At 41.7% G+C, this 21,484-nt stretch overlaps 1 protein-coding gene across 3 annotated transcripts in view; it reads left to right on the top strand.

The window, feature by feature from the left end:
* Positions 1-1,193: 1,193 nt before the first annotated feature.
* The window catches only part of DISC1 (DISC1 scaffold protein), a 278,866-nt gene continuing 258,575 nt past the window's right edge, over positions 1,194-21,484 (top strand). For all 3 annotated transcript variants that reach the window (XR_008204742.1, XM_052675558.1, XM_052675567.1), the window contains exons 1-2: positions 1,194-1,331; positions 19,925-20,889. Coding sequence is in view for 2 of the 3 variants with exons in the window: in XM_052675558.1 (XP_052531518.1) it covers positions 1,250-1,331; positions 19,925-20,889 (1,047 nt within the window). In the remaining variant the exon portion in view is untranslated. The remainder of the gene's footprint in view (positions 1,332-19,924; positions 20,890-21,484) is intronic.

Consider the following 21,484-nt stretch of genomic DNA (forward strand, 5'->3'; position numbering starts at 1 on the left):
ATAATTGAAGCAGGTACTACTTGAGCAGACTTGATACAAAGCTGTTGTCGATAGACAGTCGTGAGCTTCTATAAAGCTGATAATTATGGCTATCAAAAGATGTAAAACTACCAGTTTAGGAAAACCAGTGAAAGCAAAATAGGCATGTGCTAAGGAGAAGATACCTCATAAATGAGAGAGCTCTAAAATTAACTACAATGCAAAACGGGAGAGAGTTTTAGCAGAAATTTATGCTGTTGCTGTGAAATGTAACTTAAAGGGGAGAGCCTCAAAATGTACAGTGAGTTCAGCAGAAAAAAAGTATATAAAATGTTGGGTTGTATATAAGGATGATAGCAGAACAAAACAAAATCGAGAAGTTGTGTTTGACTTTGATAGATCACAGTATTTAGTGAAGCCTTGCAAAAGTGATAGTGACAGGACAAGGGGAATGGTTTTAAATTAAAAAATGAAAGATTTAGATTAGATATCAGGGGGAAATCTTTCGCTGTGAGGGCAGAGAGGCCCTGGCACAAATGCCCAGAGAAGTTGTGGGTGCCCCAACCCTGAAGGTGCTTGAGGCCAAGTTGGATGGGACCCTGGCCAGCCTGAGCTGGCACAGGGCAGGAGGTTGGTGCTGGGTGGGCTTTAAGTCCCTTTCACCCTAAGCTGTTCTGTGATGCTATGGAAAGTAATGGAAGCACTGCAGTCGTTGGTGCAGAGTTTGAACTACAGAAAGCCAATGAGCTGTGTGTTACCTTGTTGCATGCAAGCCTTGTTGAATTCAGCAACAATCTGGCAGGATGCGGGGATAGGGTAGGGCTCCAGAACAGTCACATGATGGCTGTAAAACTAAAAAAAATGTGCAATGTGGATGAATCCTACAGCAAATTATTTCCTGATGGCGTGCTCGGTGCTCAGCGCCCTCAGCAGTAACCCCATGTGAAATAGCGCTGGGCTTGCAGCAACCAGGGGGCACGGGGAGGAGGCCGAATCCCATCTGGGTGCGTGTAGAAGCAGCCCTTCAGCTTGCTGCAGTCGGGGCTTCGGGCCACAGCCCCATCTTCCCCCTAGTCTAATCTAACGCCCGTGCGCTGCAAAGCCGGGGCTGCCCGCGGCTCGCAGGAGGCCGGCCCAGAGGAGGGGCAGCGGGTGCCGCCGGGCGGGCCGCGCCCCGTGGCTCCGAGCCGCCGGGGGTGTGGCCGGGGCCGCCGCTTTCCGCCCCGCTCGACGCGCCCGGGGAGAGCCGCTTCGTCCCTCCGGGGACGGGATGTGGCGCCCGCAGCCCCGTTCGGGCGGCACCGACAGGCGGCGCCGCGACGGCGGTAGCGGGAAGGAGGCGGCTGGCCCAGGTGAGCGGGGCCGGGGGCTGCGGGGCGACACGGCGCCTGGGAGGGAGCCGGGAGGAGCCCCGTGAGCGCGACGGAGCCGTGATGGGGCCCGGGTCGTCCCGCAGCGGCTCTCTCCGCTGCCGGAGGGGTCTGGGCGCTGCTCCTGGCCCCTTCGAGTGGGATCCGAAGTTTGAGTGGGTCGGGCGGCTTTGGGACGCTCGGTGCGGGCGGGCGGTGCGGAGGAATTAGATACAAAGACTCGTTGCTTGCTTCTTAGTTTCAAGCCCGCTTTGCTTTCTTAGTTTTCAGTCCCCGGAGGTTTTGTCTTGGCGAGGGTTCTCACAGCGTTGCCTAGGAAACTTTGTTATAATGCTGAAATAATACTTTTTTTTCCCTTCTTGCTTTAACCCTAAAATTCCTATTATTTCCCCACTGCTAATGTGGGAGCAGTTATATTACTACATAAATGTGTGTGATTTGTATGTATGTGTATATATATACATACATACATATGTTTGTGTATATAAGTGGATGTGTATGTGTACGTACATCTACATAACCATGTGCTGCGAGGGAAGTAGATGCACTCTTAGAAGTCAGCAGTCTGGTACCTCCAAACTTGGTTTAAAAAGGAAGCTGCCATTTTCATGAGAAAAAGCCAAGCTCATGTATCAGTCCGTGCATAAACGAGCACTGAATGGCTGCGGCTGGCGGGGCAGGTGAGCTGCTCTCCCTCCATCATACAGCTGGTAGCCTGAGCAGGAATCATCTCTGACAGTGGTGCTGGTGAAGGGCTGGAGCTGTGGGTAACACGAAAAAGTAATGTGCCCTTCTCAAGAGAGTTCAGGAGGGAAGGCACAGCACGCACCAGGCACATCAGCTGCCTTTCTGGCTTTTTTGGATACGCACTACTCGGAAGCAAAACTTCCTGCAAACACTCCAGTCATCCTTGCCAACGTATCAGTGGAGAGCAGCTCATTCATGTTTGGGTAATCCACGCTAATCTCTGTGTACAAGTGGTTGAGTAACTTTCTGCTGTGCTTCTGAATAGTGCTTTAAGAGCTCTGTGGTGAAGTGCCTTTAGCATAAAAGCTTTTCTATGTATATTACCGAGCATATGCCAAGTGGTGCTAGCAATTAAAGTAGAGTTTTGAAAGAGATGCACAAAGTACCTTGAGGTGCATTATCTCTGTTTTTGTCCTTTTATTTTTGTTCATTTACTTGCTAATTTGCAATTGGTCTTGCAATAACTCGTGAAAATGGGAGAAAAGTGCCTCTTTACTTAGTTTTGTTTAATTTCCAAGTATCTTTAGTTATCTTGTATTAGTGTTCTCTCATATTATTGCTGAAATCGAAGTTGTGGTTTCTTTTGGGAAGAGATTGACAGTGGTGTTACAGCCAAAGTTCTAGAGCATCATTTCCTATCAATAGGATTTTTAGGCACTTTGCAAACTAAGAAGGAGGGTTTTAAAATATGTGGTCAAAAAGAAAAATAGTTGAGTTTAGAGGTTTGTGATCCCTTAGAAATGGGACCTGGGATCTAAAGGACATGGTCTTAATATCAAATGTACAGAACATTTGTGAGTTCCATCTGTGTGTTTTTTCTTGCTTCCTGGTGCTATTAAACTTATCAATTTTCTGTACGGTTCTTTCAGATCGGTCAGTGAAAATAACCTAACATACACTGTACTTACATACACTTACATACACTTACATACACTTAGCAGCACAAAGCTCTGAAGTGTGGTCACAGGCAAGTGCTATATTGCCACTGGCTTTCTCCCTCTTTAAATTCAGATAAATCAGCTTTTGTTCTCTTCAGCAAAATGAAGTCAAAAAGTTTGGGCCTAAGATGCTGCTTCTGGAATTGTAGTGGGGTCGTGCAAGAAAGGAGGATTTATTAGCACCAGTATGAATTAATTGTAAGGAACAGAAGGACAGAAAGCACTGCAAACAATGTTTTGTACTCACAAAAGCACAGCACCCTAAAGGTTAATTCTGACTTTGTTCACAAATTAGGCACACTCGGGTAGGTTTTTTTTTTTTTTTTTTTTACTCAGCATAACTTGGGCCTCCCGCAGCTCCTGATCCACCTGACCTCTCAATTGAGATCTACTGGAGTGTGTGGCACACCCTGAGTGCTCATCAGGAGTTATGATTCTTTCATTTCAGTGTTTGGTTTCCTTGAGCAAATGTTCTTCCCAATTGAGTGTCAAGCAGTCTGCAGCCTTTCCTGCTTTTGGACGTAATACATATTAACAACTCCTGTGACAATAGCTTTTCTTACTTCTTTTGGAGTACCAGGCGCAAAGGTAAACGGGGAGGAACCTGTGGAGTTGCCGTAGAGATTTCCAAGTTCATCCTTAGCGCTGTTGCGTCTCTTTCCAGACAGCAGCCCTTTCTTGCTGTGTCACTTGGATTAGGATTGAGTGTGTGGTACTCAGTCCTACTCGGTGTTCTTGGAGGAAAACTGCCGCAAAGCCCTTATGTGTGAGGGATGAATGTGCCCTTTGTAAATCAGCAGTCACACAGGAAAAACTTGGCCCTCTGGTACTGAACAAAGGCTGCTGTGCCCATGTGAAGGTCTGTAGTACCCTTGTTTGGAGGTGTTTACTTAATTCGGTGTAACATTAACAGTTTAACAGTGCAATTTGTGCTCTGTTTTATCATTGCATTAACTGCTCACCTGAAAAGTGCTTTCAGGAAGAGATGTTTCTTTACCCAGTCTCCCAATCACAGATGCTATGTAACAGGAGCTGAAATTAACTGCTGATATTCTTTGTTTGCTAAATGTGAGTTTACCATATGAAAACTGAATCAGCAGTTGTCATATTTTATTGACATATAAATGTGCAGTTATTTCCCTGTTCACTGATGCTGCAAATGTAAAATGGCTTAATGACTAATCTGAAGTCTACAGGCAGAGTGGTGAAATCATGTGCTTGCCTGAAGTACGGTTCCTTTGTTCAGCATGATTCCTTTGGTGTACGCAGAATTTGGATTCTGTCTCCCCTTTGTGTGATGTGCCACATCTGCGTGCTGTACAATAATGCAGTTTTTATCTCAGATCCTCCTTCACCTAACAGCCTCTTCCCAACACACGCATCTCTTATTATCTCAGTATGATATTTAATAACAGGAACACTGTTGTCTAATGAATCAAATTGGTGGTACTTTCGATTCTTTCCCACAACCTCACCCCTCCCCCCCCCTTACCTACCTTTCTTTCTGTCTTACAAATAAGTTTGTTTGGTGTCAGAGTAGTTTATCTCGTTTCTTGGCTCTTTTTGCCTTCTGTCAGTATGCTTATTTGTAGCAGCACCAAGTGCAAAAACATTTGGATTTTACATTGAAAAAGCAAATACTTTCTACATAAGCAGTTGTGTAATCAGGATTAGAGATGGAAAATGCATTTTCTTGATAGTACTTATCTATCTCCCTTCTTTTCAAAGATAGGTGTTACCTGCGTTTATAGATAGTATCAAACTGTACTCAAGTCAGAACTGGAACTGCAGATGAGCTAAGCAAGGTGTATATGCTAAGATGATAAAATCTTCATGTAAAAGAACTGTATGAGAGAAGTGTCTGCTTCAACCTAAGAATAGAATAAATGTCATATATGTGAAATTCTCTTCCACCTTTCCCTCCTATGCACAGTGGCAGAGGAATGGGATTTAGCGGGCTCTGGCTGAGAGGTTTCTTTGTTAGGGTCATCAGGGCAGGAAACCATTATAGAGGAAATCTCTTAGTGGAGCAACTCTGAGGCAACCTGTGGAGTGAAAAGTCAAGAGGTTGATGGTGGGTATTGTAAAACTAAGTGAAAATGGAAGGGTTGGTATCTGTGGACAAAACAGGAAATGGGAATTGCAATAATTAGATACTCTGAACTGTTCTGCAGGTCTCCGTATTAGTACAAGATGAGGCATGTGGCATTGGTGTAGCTTTTCAAAACCTTGCTAAATTCCATATAGTAATATTAATGCAAAGTAGAGTCAAATGGTAGGGTTGTTTTCAATGTGCCTGTGTATAATGAAGTTTGACAGTGGCTTCATGACCTCAGTGATTGATGGGGTGAGCAGGATAGTCCCTAGCTCAGCTCATTTAGCTGGCCCCACTTCTGGATTTATTGTTAGTCGTGCTTTGGGTCTAAAAAGTGTTTTGAGCATTCTTAGAGTCTTTTGTTTTAGTTTTGGAAGACTCTAAGGTCTCCAGAGAGCCTGGGAAGGGAAGGCCTGGCTTGCTAGGCTGAGGCGCTTCCTGTTGCAGACTGTCCGTAAAGACCTGGGGGATGTGGAGCAGTGAGCTGGACAGCTGCTTCAGAACTGGGGGTAGGCTCTTCCTGTTAATAGAAAAGTGCATTGCCCTCTGAGTCTGCACTGATGCTTTGAACTGTGATCTGTGGGAGCCGAGCTGTTGAGCCCTGCTTCTCTCATGAAAGTGAAGACATGCCAGCCTCAGGAGAGTGGGACAGACAGTTGCTCAGTTTGGTGGTGTTTTGCACTTCCTGCCAGATCTCTTGCCTAGCAGAACAGCACATTTCTGTTTGTTTAGAGCAGTGAAAATCCTGAGAAACCCTTGCTGAAACTGCGTGAGAAATCTCCTGGCTGCCGTCACGTGTAGTGCAGCACCAGCACAGATGTTCCTCAGTGTGGTTTTGCTCCTTCATGTCAAGCTCATTAATAATCAACAGGTATTGCATTTCCTTTCCCTGGGAAATCTGAACGTGGTTGTGCTGAGACTGCTGCTGTAGTATTCACGTATTTGTGGTCTGCCTGAGTCCTGTATGGACTTGGCTGGGAGAAGGGCTGCTCAGCTAATGAGCAGTGGGAAAGGCTGCTTGCAGGCTTCCTGAGCAAATGAGGACAGGAGAAGGAAAATCATCTTTGTCAGGTGGTCTCAGTTTGCTGCAAGGTGAGCAGAGGCTAACTTTCACATCTCACTTTGTATGTGGTGAGCACTAATAGTTGTGTATCTGCTCTTTCAGCAGGAAGCTGGGGATTTTCCTGATTATGTTGCCAGTTTTGTCAATAGCAAAATTTTCCATGAGATTGTCTGCTCTGAGACCAAGTGAAAAACCATTTCACATCAGCTGAGAGGTGTTCTCTATGTGTCCTTAGTACATAATTCATAAGATGCTTACTTCCTTAGAGCTGTGTTTTTGGTTTTTCTTGTGTGTGATAGGACTGTGGGTTTACAATCAGTGCTACCATTCCAGAAAAGACAATCTATGGAACTTCTCATCACTCTTTGTGAATTGTGCTGGTGTGCCCTGTTCTTGTTGGTTCTTTTTGTTATCTCTTGTGGAATGGATGGTAAGGTTTTTAATCATTGCTGAGTACTATAGGCTGTGTATATTGATGCCATTCACTTTCTGACTTGATTATTATCATTTAAAGATAACTTACCTTTGTTCTGACTCTGTGATATTTGATATATATATATTTGATATATATTTGTGATATAACATGTGCACAGCCATGTTTCTGGTGAGCATGGAGTAGCACTGGAGTCCTAGGTGAGAGCTTGGACTTCTCCAATAGGTTTGCACACACTTGTTATATGTGTGGCTGCTTTCTGTGTTGCCAGGTCTTAGTGAAACTGTGTGCTTTGTGCATTAAATTGAAAGTCTGTGACCATAGCAAATGTACAGTAGCTGTATTTTTAATATTGAAAAGCCAGCATGAATGTTCTGTGCACTCATGTGAGAGGTGCCTCTAGCAGATGGTACCCTCTTGTCTTTCAGTTGAAAAGCAGCCTAGAAAAAGGTATCAGAATAATTTTTTTTTTTTTATAGCAAGCTGAATAATGCCTTGGGAGAAATGCTTTCCAGTGATTGTACAGCCAATAAAGAAGTCTCGGAAATAAACATTTTTGTGAAATAACTGCAGTAGATCAAAGTGACATTTAAGTGATGCTCATGAGCATCATTTAATCACCAGCTGACTACTAAAGGTCTGCTGCTTTGGAACAATAGGAGTTTTTATATTATAATGACTTATTGTGTCTATCTTGCTTATGGCACTGACTGTCACTGAAGCCTGTGATTTCTGTGTTGTGTGTATGTATGTGTGTGTTGAATGCTATTTTTTTATTTTTGAGAACCTATTTACTTCAAGTACTTAACTTTATTCTTAATATTGTTGATAGAAAGGCAGCTGTTTCCATCTTCCAGGATGTGTTGAAACTATTGTTTACAAACTTCCTTGTGATTTTAACTTCACTTCCTTTGTGAAGTTAGACCAGCTAAATTATGTTCTTTCTGAGTTGGATGTCTCGTCATGGATTGTATGCTTGAACTTCTGTTGTATGTAGAGAACACACAGTGAAATACTGTATATATATTTAAAGCTTGGTTGTATAGTGTGAGATTGCTTGAGTTGGAGGGCTAGCAAGTCTCTGGTCCTATACATAGCAGAGTTGGCTGAGGCTGGAGCAGGTTGCTCTGAGCTTCATCCTGCTGGGCCATGCATCGCTCCGAAGGCTGCACAACTAACTTGCCGTGGTCACTTCCTCCGCTGCTTGTCTTGCCTCAAGATGAAGGAGTTTTTATTCATACCCAGTCTGAAGCTCTCTTCTTTCCATTTTTCTCTGTTTCTTGCCTTTCCACGACATGTTGGTTTGGTTTTAACCTCACTGCATGTACCTAGCAGCTTGGGAACATCATTGCTAGAAAATGGAATCAGACTTCACTTACAATCTAATTAAAAGTTTTAGAGTAGAACACTTAGCATTCTTTTATTTGCTTTCCTCCCTGTGGCATAAAATAGCAACTGTATTTGATGAAAATTGCTGCAAGTATATCCTTATACCCAAAGAGGGCATTCTAACCTTAAAGATGTCCTTAGTTCTGTCTTCATGATTTCTCTGTTACAGAAGTCCTTGCTTATGACTCAGACTTTAAGGTAATATAAATTTAAGACATTTCATATGTTTTTGTTCAGTAACATGCTATGACATTTTTATTGTACAGAAATGAAAATCTATGCATCTTCTCAGTATCTCTCACAGCCTTGTTGTCACCTCTGTTTTTGTAGGCTGTTCTTGCAGCTCGCTCACTCATGTTTCTGCTCTCTAAGGGCTGGAGGGAGAGGATGACTTTAGGTTGCAGAGCTTTTGCAAATCACTTCAAAATCTTTTGAGTTGTCCCTTCTCTAGTCAGTAGAGGATTTAAAAGGCTTCCAGCTTAAAGGTGGAACTGTTTCACTTGGGAATTATAGGAGCCTATCAGTGAACCTATTCTTCCAATAAACTATCCTTCTGGACTGACTTGACATGGATATTTTATAAATAAATCTGCTCTCCTATATCAGCTCTGTGGATTAATATAAACCAGTTGAGTTCAGAGCACAAAAATGTAGGCGAACTCAAATTGTATTATAGGTAAGCTGAGGATTTATTTAAATAGGATGCTTGTATTTCTTTCAAATTTGCAGTGAAAAGTTATGTTAAACCTGAGTTTTCCAATGAAATTCTCACTTAAAATAGCATAATTGGCAGGATCTGCCTTGGGGAGATCTGTGGCTCCAGTTTGAGTTTTGAGCATACTAAATGTTGTTTTTCACATCTCTAGTCTTTTCAATAGAGAAAGGAATTCTAAAGGCGCAAAGCCTTATGTGTATTTTTATAATGACTTTTTTTTCCTATTGCTCATTTAGGAATCCTGTGTAAGTCATTAGCTCTTGTGGCGTGGCTCACTTGTAGTCTGTTTTAACCACAAACCAATGCATCAGATTACTGCTGTACCTCAGGACTGGAGGGATCAAGTGTCTCTAAAAATGCCAAGCTTCTCTTGAAAGGGAGCAGCAGCAGTGCTGTCTGCTGCTTTCTAATAACAAGGATACTGTGTGCGAAAGTGCTGTGCAACAAAAGTGCTCTACCCACCGGGTGGGACTGGCCACTGCCAGTTACCTTGTGGGGGACTCCGACAACCCTAGATTCTGAATTCATCTTTTTTAAAGCTTGCAGTAGATTCAAGAAAAAGCGTTGAAAATAGTTACGTGCATGACCTATGGTAAGTCTGGAAGATGGTTTGAATGATACTCAAAGTTGTGGGTGTTTTTTTTTTTTTTTTTGGCTAAGCATTTTGATGTTCAAGATGATCTTTTCAGGTGTGTGTGCTTAGCACCATGTGTTACAATCAACACTTTTTACCCCCTTTAAAATGCTAAGTTGAACTGAGAATATATTGACATGAAAGGCCTTTTCATTAGCTTGCTTTGTGTAGAGGATATTTTCCAAGGGTCAGTGTGAATGCTGTGGGTTTTTTTTTTTTTTTTTTTTTTTTGTGACTTGAAGTATTTTACCTAAGATTTCGTTTCATTTCAGTGTTATACAGGGCCTTTAGTGCCCAGGAAACATCTGCAAGCCATCTCATGAAAGGCCATGATTTCTTTGAAGAGAAGTACTGTTCTTTAACTTTCTTGGGTAACAAGAGCAGACAGGAAGGGTTCAACGAAAGGTGGAATAGCCTGTAGCCTCGTACTTAGGTAGGAATGCTTAGGGAAGGAGTTACAAATAAGTTGTGACAGAAGGTGGGTTTTTTTTATTAAACCTCTGGCAAAAATCTATGGTTTTGTTGAACATTAATAAATGCAACCTGTATTATTGGCCGAGGGAGAATGTCAGAGTAAATTGTGGCAAGTAATTGTCTTGATTTCCTAGATGTGAATAGCAGCAATTTACTGTCTTGAGAAAGAAGCTCTTAAAATAGTGTTTTCATAGAGATGATCTCCAATGGGATGAATGGAGCCATTGTACGCTTAAAGTGGAATAGAGTTTATATGAAAGAGGTAACAGGAGCCCTTCAGACTTGCTTGTCCTTGCAGCCAAAATGCTGCACACCTTGAGATGATCAAAGAAATCAGTGGGTACAGCTGATGTAGGATGGGGCTGCTTTTAAATGGGCTTGGAGAAGCCTGGAGACATATTAGTTGTGCTAGTGGGGCAAGTGAAGTAGAAGGGCTCTTCACTTGGGAAGGGATGGGGTGGTATGGAAGGGCTCAGAGTTCAGGAATGTTGTGCAGGAGGGATTTTTTTGCAGCATACTTGTTTGTTGTTGTGAGGGGTGTGCTGATAGAGGGGTTGTGGCAGAGAGGAGAAACTGGAAAGGGCTAAAGAGGTGGTATTGAGCGATGGTGCAGGGGAATCTGTGTGGCTCTGATTGTTTGGGAGCTTTGTGGAGGGCCATCACTCTGGACTGTATAGTGTGTAAGTGTGAACTATGCAGTGTTAGGTCAGATCCAGGTTTGGGAAAGTTTCTGGTTCAAATGTCTTTCATGCTTGCTATAAGAGGAATGAGCAGATTTGTGGGGACTAATTGGGGATTAAGAAGAGAAATGCAATGGAAGCTGGTGAAAAGGGAGGCTGGGTTTGGTGGGAGCAGTGGAAAAATTGTAGATAGCATTGGTATTGGCAGAGTCAGATGAAGGCACAAGTGAAAGAATCAAAGCAGAGCTGTCAGTGTTGATCACATCTCCCCCCTCAGCAGGGGGTCTGGCTGACTGCCACCTGACCGTATGCACTAATCCTCATTTGCTTCCAGCAGTCCTGACTTTGCAATTTGTGTGAAGGCAGGATTTCAGGTCTGCTGAGAAGCCTTGTTCTCTGGATGTGATATGACATATGTGGGGTGGCTCTCAGCTCCTGACTAGTGGTGACTTTCCTGAGCAAGCAGTCATACAGAATGCATGTGTTGTTGCTGCAGAAGTCCTTTGCCCAGACAGTGCTCCCGTGTTGTAATGGGAATCTCAGGTGATGAGAGTTTGCAGTACTAAGGTTAGCCTGTAGGGCCAGGGCTCTTGCCTGAGGGCTGCTCGCTGTCCAAGGCTGCTGGGTGCCTTCTTGACTTGCTTGTACCCTTCTGCCCTTTCTTCTGAACCTAAGGTTGAGTGCCATAGCATTGCCCCATCTGCTAAAATATCTCTTTCCTACTTTTTACAGAAACGCTGTGAACATTTACCTTTGGACTTTGGTCATGGCTTTGTGGCATAGCTGTTTGGTACCACCAAGGAGACACTGCTTTGCTTGTCTGGGAAATATGGGCTTACTGCTAGGAAATGCATGTTGGAACATGTTTGCTTAAATGAAAGAGGATCTTGGTAACAGCTGTAACAGTGTCTAAACATTGGACTTGTCACTGTACAAAGCTTTGACTGCTTTTCATGGTTTCAATGTGGCTTTTTTTTTGGTGGGGTATTACTTTTCTTCTCTTTTTTTTTTCTGTTACAGTTTTCTTCCTTAAACGTGAACTGCTGTTGATATCATACTAACGGCAACGTAAATTAGTTGTATGTTGTCAGAGTGGGAGGGAAGGTATAATTTTTCCTGTAACTCAGTGGATTTTTCTTTATACAGAGAAACTATATTCTTTCGTGAGGGATATTTATGTATTTATTTGAGATACCTGATTGAAGGCTGAGCATCTTTTGTCTCACCCTGTTCAGAAGGAGCTGCGATTTCTCAGTTGTGTTGTATGCCTATGGTTGGTATTCTGCTGCAGATTCAGCAGTGTTAATTACAGTGCTTCTTCTATGGCTCGTTCTTAACACAGTCCCAGATTTCACCTTCACTTTTTTTCCTCCACTCTGGATGAAAAGGATATAGCCAATATCTTCTTTTCTATGTTCTCAGACACAATAAAGAAAACTTCCAGCTTCCATTTTGTCTGCCTGCAGCCTCAAGTGAGTGAGGGTTGTAAAGGTCAAGCAGTATCCTTGTGGAAGTCCTTGGAAGGGATACTGCGTGCATCCTTCTCACCTACCAGCACTGGTCTCTCATGGAACCCACGCTTGACCCCTTGTTGGTTTCTAACATCTGTAATGTAGTATTGATGAACAACCTGCTGGCCTTTAGCTAGGACTTGCGTTAACTGCAGTTGTCTGTGCAGCTGTGGAGGTCAGGAGAGCAGTGCTGTAATCTGTACCTAGTCATTCAGCTTCATCTCACCAGAGTGGCTATTTCTTGTCAGTGCACAAAAGCCCAGTCTGCACAGCTGCTGTTGCAAAGAGTACTAGAGTGTGCAAGTTTTGTGGAAGCAGGAAGCATGGCAGGGATTTGTTCTAAATCCTGAGATTATATTCTGAGGGGAGCAGGGTGAGGGAATGTTGCTGTGTGTTCACATGCTTCCTTCCCACTGCAGCTGAGCTCTATGTCCCACATATTGCTATTACTGTGAAAATCAACTGTGTATACAGACTGCAGTATCTTATGCTCAGGCTGCATCCTAGTGGTGCTGTGTATTCTGTGTGATGTTTTTACTCAGCTATCCTGATGTCTGAAACTTCCCTTCACTTCCATTGTTGTCTAGATGGCTCCGACATTGGGTTCTGACAGCCTGGCTGGGGCTGGGAGGCAAACTTCCTTCAGCAGGCAGGGGAGGAGCGTTTGCCCTGGGACTTTGATATTAAATTGTGAAGTTAAAAGCATACTGACTCTTCACCCTTGACAATATAGGAACTGCCATGTTGTTTTATTTTCATTATATGTGATGACTACTGAGCTGTTAAGAGCAAATTACTTTCTATTTCAGTAAACTCAATTCTGCTTTCATACTGGCTGTGCATCAGATGCTTAATTTGGAACCTGCTTTCTCTTGGTGAAATTAAAAATTCAAATCTCCAAGCTGGAGCACTCAAACTGTGCTTGAATTAGAAATTGACTGCTGTCAATGTGCTCTCACACTTCGCTCTCTCCCTCACCCCGATGCGTTTTATATTAGAGTCTTGCTGTGGCTGATCTGACGGAGCAGAAGTAGTGGGAATCTGCACTATCACTCAGTAGACAGAGTGATGAAAGAGAAGTGTGGTGTGTTAAATAGACCATTCTTGAGAAGGACTGCTGTGTACCAATTTGATAATTATACACATGTTTGGTGAAATACTTTTATGGGATACGACTGCAAACCATTAAGCATTGTCGACAAATTAATTAAGGACCTGGGCAAACTTAAATTTCTTCTTGCGGACTTCGCAAGAAATCCTTGCTTCCTTATTTCTGTGTCATGTTGAAAGGTTTCCAGATCCAGGCTGAAAGAACAAAAGTATTCTCTCCCTTTGAGACATTAGCATGAGCTGCCTCTACAGACTGTTGCACCAAAATTGCAAATGTGGTTTTTTTTTCCCTGAAAGGAAAACAACAAATATAAAAATAATAATAAAAAGCACACCAACCAACCAAAAAAAGAACAAAACCAAAAATGCAACAAACCAAAAAACTCCACAGCATCTCTTCAAACTTGCAACTTCTGTGTCGTTCTGCCTTTTGAAAAAGTGGGAAAGCTACTCTCAAACATTTAGCTAAAAGTAAAAATAATGTCGGCAGACTTGAAACAGATTGGGGCTGGGTATTTCTGGGAAAGTGCTTTCTGTTACTGCCTGTGCTGAAGGCACCTAGTGCTGGTACTTGTGTTCCCAGACCCAGTTGCACCTTTACCTGTGTTGGTCATCCGTGGGGTGGGCTGTTAAAAGTACTGCAAATCTGAAGTGGGCTATGCTGTGACTGGGGAGGCTTGGCAAGTAACTGCTGTGTTGTGTGGCAGTGTATGTGACTTGGGCAGTTCCAGCTAGCCTAGGTCTATGGCAGTGAGTTGGAGCGTGAGCGAGCTGCATAAAGAAGTTTGGAGACTGGCTGGGCTGAGGCTTTCAACCAGAGATGCATTTATTTATTTTGCTTGTGACATTTTAACAGTAGCTGACTGCCTGAAAACAGAGAAGTAACAAAGCAGGAACATCACTTTTGAGAAAAGGACAGATGTAATTTTTCAGAGGTATTCTGCTATGTAAATGGTCCTGCTTTGCTGAGGCAGCAAGGTGTCACTTGGTTGCTCCTTAGTGTATTCAGCCACTTGTTCTACTCACCAACAAAATGAGCTTCCTTGTAGCACTGCAGTAGTGAGGTTATGAGGGGTAATTCACGTTTTAACTTGGAAAAATGCAATTTTCTGTGATAGCCAAGCATTGGATCGCCAGCCATAGGATGTTGATTAGTTATCAAATAGACCTCCGCAGTGCAACTGCATGCTTTCACAGACTAGGCAGTTATTGCCTTTTTAAATTTAAAAGGGTCAGAAATGCATATTTCTGGTTTTTTTTTTTTTCATATCCAAGTGAAGAGATGAGGCACTTGCTTGAGGAAAAAAGCCTGCTTGTATGCATTGTCAACGCACTGCTGAAGAGTGATGGATGCAGACGTGTACTTGCATTTTAAAGTGTTGGCAATATAAAGCACTGTGGTATGTGATTAAGGAAAGAGGTGTTTCTCTTATGCTTCTATGGCTAAATAAGTGTTTGTTACTAACACTGGGAGTGTTATGATATTTAAGAGCATACATCTTCATAGATCATGTATTTTTTCCTTAGAGTTAACAAGGCAAAAGCAGGTTTAAAACACCTTTAGGAGAAGAAAAAATCTGATAGGCGTATTAAAGCTGGTATCAACTAGTGAGATCATTACTCTAGAGAGAAGTGTTGCAATTTCCTCAAATGGCTTAGGATGAGTTGTTACATTCAAGCCACTTACCTCCTTAATATAACAACTCAATGATGTGCATTATGGGAGTGTATCAATAAAAATAATTTTATTGAAACACTGGCTAAGGAAGACCACTCTTGCATCTAAAATGTCTTTGAAGTATTTTTAACGAAGAATAACAACTAATAAACACTTAATGACTTCAGAGTATATTTCATACATGACATGCTGGAAATTTAGCAGCTAAATAACTGATCTCAGCATGTGATCTTAGAAATTGCAGGAGCTTTTGGTGAGGGAATAATTTCTATGTAGCTCAGCCATTGCTCGCCTTCTATAGATGCCCTTTGGGAAGTGCTGGATAAATCAAGGTATAGCTAACATTCAGTAATTAGGTGAAAAATCTGGATGAGGCATTCACATTTTATTATTTATGAAAAGCTTATGTTCAAAGGTAACTTTGTTTGAAAGCACACTTGTGTAAAGAAACTGTAATGGCTTATTTTGAAACAGGCTGTGTTGAGATTGATGCCACCTTATTTTGAGAATTCTGTGGTATCTTTTGAAATTCACCAAACAAGTCGAAATTTAGCTAATTAGAAATCACAGCGTATTTTGTCATATTTTTGATAGAAGAACTGATCCATAATAATAGTTACTACAATGTTGGATTGATTAATCTTTGAGAAAGGTTAAGCTTGTGTATCTTTGTAAAGAATAAATATTTTCATCTCACTTTATGTACAGTTTAATGCAGGTTTTTAAGGCTTCTTCAACAGAAGTAGCACTATAGAGTTTGATTGGAGCAGTGCTTTGATATCTGGCTTTGAATATGACCAAGTATCTTTCCTCAGGCACTATGGCTGCCACCCACCAATGTTCTATAGCTGAATTTGTTATTTTAATGGACATCAGCAGTGTAATGTAGGTGCAAACGACTGAGCTCTTCTTAAAACTACATGTGTAATTTCTCATTTATATTCAGGGATAACTTAATGATCCCGCAGGCATTCTGAGTTAGTGGACCAAAGTTAGGGCAGAGAGATTTTGTGAAATATGGTGTTTCTGTACTTTCTTTAAAGCCCCAGTGGATTTTGTAAGAATTTTTCACATTCTCCTGGCACTCTACCTATAGATGTAATTGGAGCATTTGGTCAGGAAGCGTGGATTTTGTGGCTGAAAATGGAGACTCATGATAGATAACTGTCCTGCTATGCGTTAGCATCAAGTTGAATGAAAAAGGATGTGCTGTTCCAACAGCAGTAAATGCTCTTTGGCTTCCCCTTTCCCTACTTCATCCTGCTGACTCAAACGAGACTTGAGCAGCATTGCTGCATGAGTTGCTTTGCAGTGTTGGAAAATGTTCATTCTGTGTTCTGGCTCTGAGTTGTTACTCATTGGGAAAGATTTGCTATGATGAAAGATTTGATCAAATCAAATAGATTCTTCTCTGAGCCTTCATAGTTAGGATTGGAAGCCACTTGCTCATGATAGAACATTTGATTGGAAAATACATGTTGCATCTTCTAGAATTATAACAGGCATTTTAAGAGCTGATTTGTAGTATTACAATTAGAAGACCTATGTGGTTTTTTTTGTTGTTGCTCCGAAGTATCTCATACAAGGCATAACATTGTAGTGTTATATAATTCTGAATCATCTTCCTTTGCTTTCATAGTGTTTCAAGGTGCAATTCTGATTTGGTAGTTACTTGCCAGAGTAAATAACTTATCTGCTCTTTGAGGTGCTTGAAAGAAAACTGAGAGAATCCTGAGAAAAGTGAGACCTGTCACTTGAACAAGCCATCTGAATTGTTCCACTGTAGTTTCTTTGTCAGGACATAAGATATACTGATGATATGAGGATGCTCCAAAAGTAATGCCTTCTGTTTACTTCCATGGAAACTGAAGCATCTACAAAGAGCACAATGACACTATTTGATAGAGCAAATTCTCAGCTGTAGAACAGTATTTTTCAACACAGTCACCACCAGTTGCTGTGCATTTTCACCAGCAATGAACAGAAGCCTGCTTGCCACGCTCTTCAAAATTTGTACCAGCAGAGGTGGCCCACTTTCACTGTCCTCACTGCTGAAACCCACTGCTTCCCTGTGCTCACATCCACTGTTTGGTCTCTGCAAGTGTTCAGCAAGAATGGATGAAGATCAATGGGTACCACTTTTTCCACATCGAGGAATTCAATGTCACACCTGTGCTTCATCCACTCTTCCATGTCAGATGCCATTTTGTTACACTGCCCCTCTGCTGCCATCTGTCCCATGGCAACATTTTATGGAACAGTGATGGAAAGTTTCAACCCCTACCGCTGTACCAACATCATCTGCCTCTTGTTCTAGGCCAACATCATGAAATAGGAGGCATTGCTTTCAGAGCAGACCTTGTAGTTTAGAAGGCTAACAGACTGTTTAATTAAATTTCAGATATGTGATGATAAACAACCAAAGTGATTCTGAACTTCACATCACGGGATATAATAGAAGGATGAAGGGTGTGAAAACAGTATGGCCAAAGCCCTAGAAATATCCTATCTGGATTTCATAATGGCTGAGTGTACAGAGGTGCTCTCTAGCTGGTGACTGGGCTCTGCCTGCAGTTTTCTTTTCCTTCTCTTTCCTCTGAGCAAGATAGGCCTTGGGGCCTGCTGGAATGTGCCTTGTGGAGCTCTTTAGTTTTTGCCTCTTGTGTGGGTCTAGTCAGCAGCTCAGGCTGTCTCAGTAGATCTCTGCTGGGCTATGGATGTAATCTTGGTGCCATTTTGGCTGCTGTGCAGTAGCCAGGTGAGGGGCTTGTGCTGGTGGGCTTGTGAGAAGGCAGATCTGGAGTCCACAAAGGAGCTGATTGGCAAACCTTGAACTAGAAAGATACTTGTTCGAGGAGGCATGTGCAGGTGTGGGGCTTCCTACTGTGTGGACTAATTCAGGATAATGAAGTCATACCAATTGTACTAAAATTGCTTTTAGAATTGCATCTAGGTAGTATGGTACAAATATTTAACAATTTAAACTTAACTTACATTAGAATAGTTTAAATGTGGTGTTTGAAGAGCTGTAATTATCTATTTGCCCTAGAAATTCATGGTGATTTGCTGTGATCAATTTTAAATTGGTCATAATTCAACCATGAACTTCTATTTTTATCACACAAGGCCTGCGGCTGGCCTTTGTAAACTGTGATAAAATATATCCAGTCTTAGAATGACTTCTTTTGTGTGATGGATTTTTTCTGCTGAAGGCCAATTTTGACCATTATTTTGTATATAAAATAATTAAATTTGAAGAACACTCTGTTCAATTTTTGTTCCCTTACATCAAGAATAGTTTCTATTTGTTATAATTTCTATTAAATTACTCCCAGCAGAGCATTTTCACTGTCTTTTTATGTTAGACAGGTTGATGGACTCTATGACCTTCTTTATTTCTGACTTCTGGAAGGTTTTTTTCCTCTAACAAGAGAGAGTGTGAGACAGCTGGGCTCCCCTAGTTTATGCAATAGGAAGCAAAATACAGAAACAACTGCAGTTCCATAGTGAGCTGCTGGTATTGTAATATGTGGAACATGTTCAGATTGCTTTCATTGAAGGTTACTTGGAGAAGACACAGTGAATGCTGAAAAAAGTCTGTTGGGAAAATTCAGGTTGAGTGCTTATATGTTTGTATACCGTGTCCTTCTGATGAGGTATGTTTTAGGCTTCTGTTAGGAGTTGCTGAGGTATTCAGAGTATGTGCAAGTCTGTCAATATAAAAATCGACAAAAGGTTGTGACTGGAGGTGAATATTTAATGCATTTTGTGGGGGGGGGGAGGGAAGCAAAAATTGCCTTTTGGAATACCACTATGCCTGTGATCAGAATAATTCTGGTACCTGGGGTTCTGGCAGTGGATTCTGTTTCAATGAATAGAAGGCAGCTAATCCGGGGCATAATTCAGCTAGTCACTAAGTTCCTTTGAAGTGCTAGTCTTGCAAATAAGCCATTTCAGTATGTTTTTGTGATACAAAATGGGTAACAGGCAGAGCTGATATTCCCCTGATTGTGTGCAAGATAGAAGAATGGAATACATTTCCAAAAGTAGTAAATCCTTAAGAAGCTGGGAGTAGTCTTCCTGTGATCTTTATCTTTGCCTCTTGGCACAGCAGACTTATTTAAATATATATATACATGTATTTAAAATGGAGGTAGCAAAAATAGAGTGCTACATTTTGATCTTTCTCTTTCAGTGATCTTTTTTTTTTTTAATCTTGATTCTTTCTATTGTACTCTGAAAGCAGCTAATCTGTGTTTTCATCTATATATATTGAATTTACATGGGGAAATTTAGCTGTTGAGTATAAGACCTTTTTACATAACATTGCATTAATGTTAGCAATCTTATGGTGGTATTAGTTTTCTCAGACTGAGAGTCCTGCATTCAAAACTTTAACGCTTATTATTTGGGTGACAGGTAAAACAGAATCACAGAATTGTAGGGGTTGGAAGGGACCTCCAGAGATCATTGAGTCCAACCCCCCTGCCAAAGCAGGTTCCCTACAGCAGGTGAAAACAGTAAATGAAGATCTATAAAATATCTCACTAGAATAACAGATATGCAGCCATAGATTTTTAAAGAGCTGCAGCTGTTCTGGAAGCTGAATTTGAAATGCTTGTATTAATAAAACACCAGAGAACTAGGCATGAGCAGTAACAAGTTATGTGAAAAATTTTCTAGTGTTGTTCCCTTTTTTTTTGATGCAGATTTGGTCTTATGTGATTGTATGTCTTTTCAGACATTGTTCTGTATCAGTGAGACTAAATAAGTTCTGTACTGTGAGTGATCTGAGAATGAGAAATAGCAGAGCACAGCTACAGACAGGAAGGCCACGGATTCATTGTTTGTGGGTTTGTGTCCTGTTGTATCAGCGAGTTCACTTAAAAGCAGGTGCAAGAAAGTGAGTGAATGCACACAGTTCTCTGGTAACACCTTATCACGTCTGTCTGCAATACAGGCAGCGTCTTTGTTTTGTTGAAGTGGAAATTGATGCATTGTCTGAAATTGCTGAATGCTACAATATACTACCCTTAAGAAACTGCAGAAGTGCTTTACTGACATAATTTTTTTTTTTTTTTTTTTTTTTTTTTTTAAACCCCCTCCAGATGGTCTGGAGCACTTGATACCTTCTGGCTCTCTTCGTAAAAAGAAACTGGCAAAAAGACCTGGATACATGAGGCCAGAGGCTCAGCGACAGCTCCAATTTCAGTCCCTGGGTGCCTGCAAGTCCTTCAGTCCAGAGGAGTTCAAGCATGACAAGAGGCACTGTGAAGAGCTGGAGGACTTCTCTCTCTGCAGAGAACAGAAAAATAACGTTGAGTTCTTATGCTGTAGTTCAATTGCAAGTAGTGCTGTAGTTCTTGCTGATGGGGTAACAGCTTTGGGCACTACTGTAAATATGCCAGGAAGTTGCAAAAATCTTTCATGTTCCAAGAATCCATGGTCAGAAAACATAGCATCGATTTACCCTGCTGAAACAAGCAAAGTTGTTTCTGTAGTAAGTGGTACACGGCAGACGAACTGCGGAACTGAAGTGGGTGAGCCCCTAAAGATACATGTGTTGGATCAGGCAGAAGTGAATAATAACTGTGAATATCAAAACAGGGAAGCTGTTTCTTGTTCTGGTGGTCCACGTGATAGTTTTCGTTCGAGTTTCAGCTTCATACAGCTCTCTCTGAATTCAGCCTCTGGAGTAAGTGATGCTGGACTCAAGACAAGTGTTCTGCATCCCAGCAGTGCCAGAGATCTGCAGGAGCCAGGAGAGGCAACAAAAACTCAGGAGCACTCAGGGGCTTTGTGTTGCTTCTCTAGGCTCAGTGAGGATTTAAAGTCTGAAATTGAGAACACAGTAAATGATAAACTTCAGGATTGTGAGACCTTCTCTCTCTCTGATACGGATGCAACACTGTCATATTCTACAGATTCCTCAGATGTGGCATCTGCTGGCTCCTCTGTTACCTCAGGCTATGAAAGTAGTTTTACTGTCAGTGACCAAAATTGGGATACTTTGATAAAAAGGTATGAACCAGCACTACTGGACTGCCAGCTTGGCAACTGGAGTACAATAAAGGTTTGTAATCTCGTTTCATCTTTGATTCCTCCTCTTGGCACCCAAAACATATATATTCGTAGTGTCGATGTCTTAATTTAATGTGGGTATTGGGATGTTAACAGGTTTCATGATACTTTTCCATAGAAGCTTTCAGTATCTGTCTGCATGATAAAAATGAAGGAACCTGTGTGTTTTGTTTTGAAAAGAACCAAAACAAGAGAAACCCAACAAAGTGATGATGTTGCAGTAATTGGCTCCTATGGCATACTGAGACTATGATCTTATTTCTACTGTCATACATCAACTTCTGAATTTAGCAAGGGCTGCTTTTGCAGGTGGATTTCTTGACTGCAGATTACTGGAGTGTATGTAGAGCAAAATTTGAAGGTGGTAACATCTTTTTTCCTTGAAGCATCATGATTTAATGAAACAGAACTTTGTAATTGAAAATGTGTAAATTTAGCCAAAGATTTCTAGGGGAAAGGCATACGTGTGAGGGTAGCCTTCAAACTAATACACAATTGCACTCCGCACAAGATGATAGATGGAGTTCCGTTCCCTGCTCTAATTCAGGCTGGGAATTAAATATTTTTTTTTCCTTCCACCTTACAAG

The sequence above is a fragment of the Tympanuchus pallidicinctus genome, unplaced genomic scaffold, assembly GCF_026119805.1.
Source record: "Tympanuchus pallidicinctus isolate F22 unplaced genomic scaffold, pur_lepc_1.0 scaffold1, whole genome shotgun sequence".
Taxonomy (NCBI): domain Eukaryota; kingdom Metazoa; phylum Chordata; class Aves; order Galliformes; family Phasianidae; genus Tympanuchus; species Tympanuchus pallidicinctus.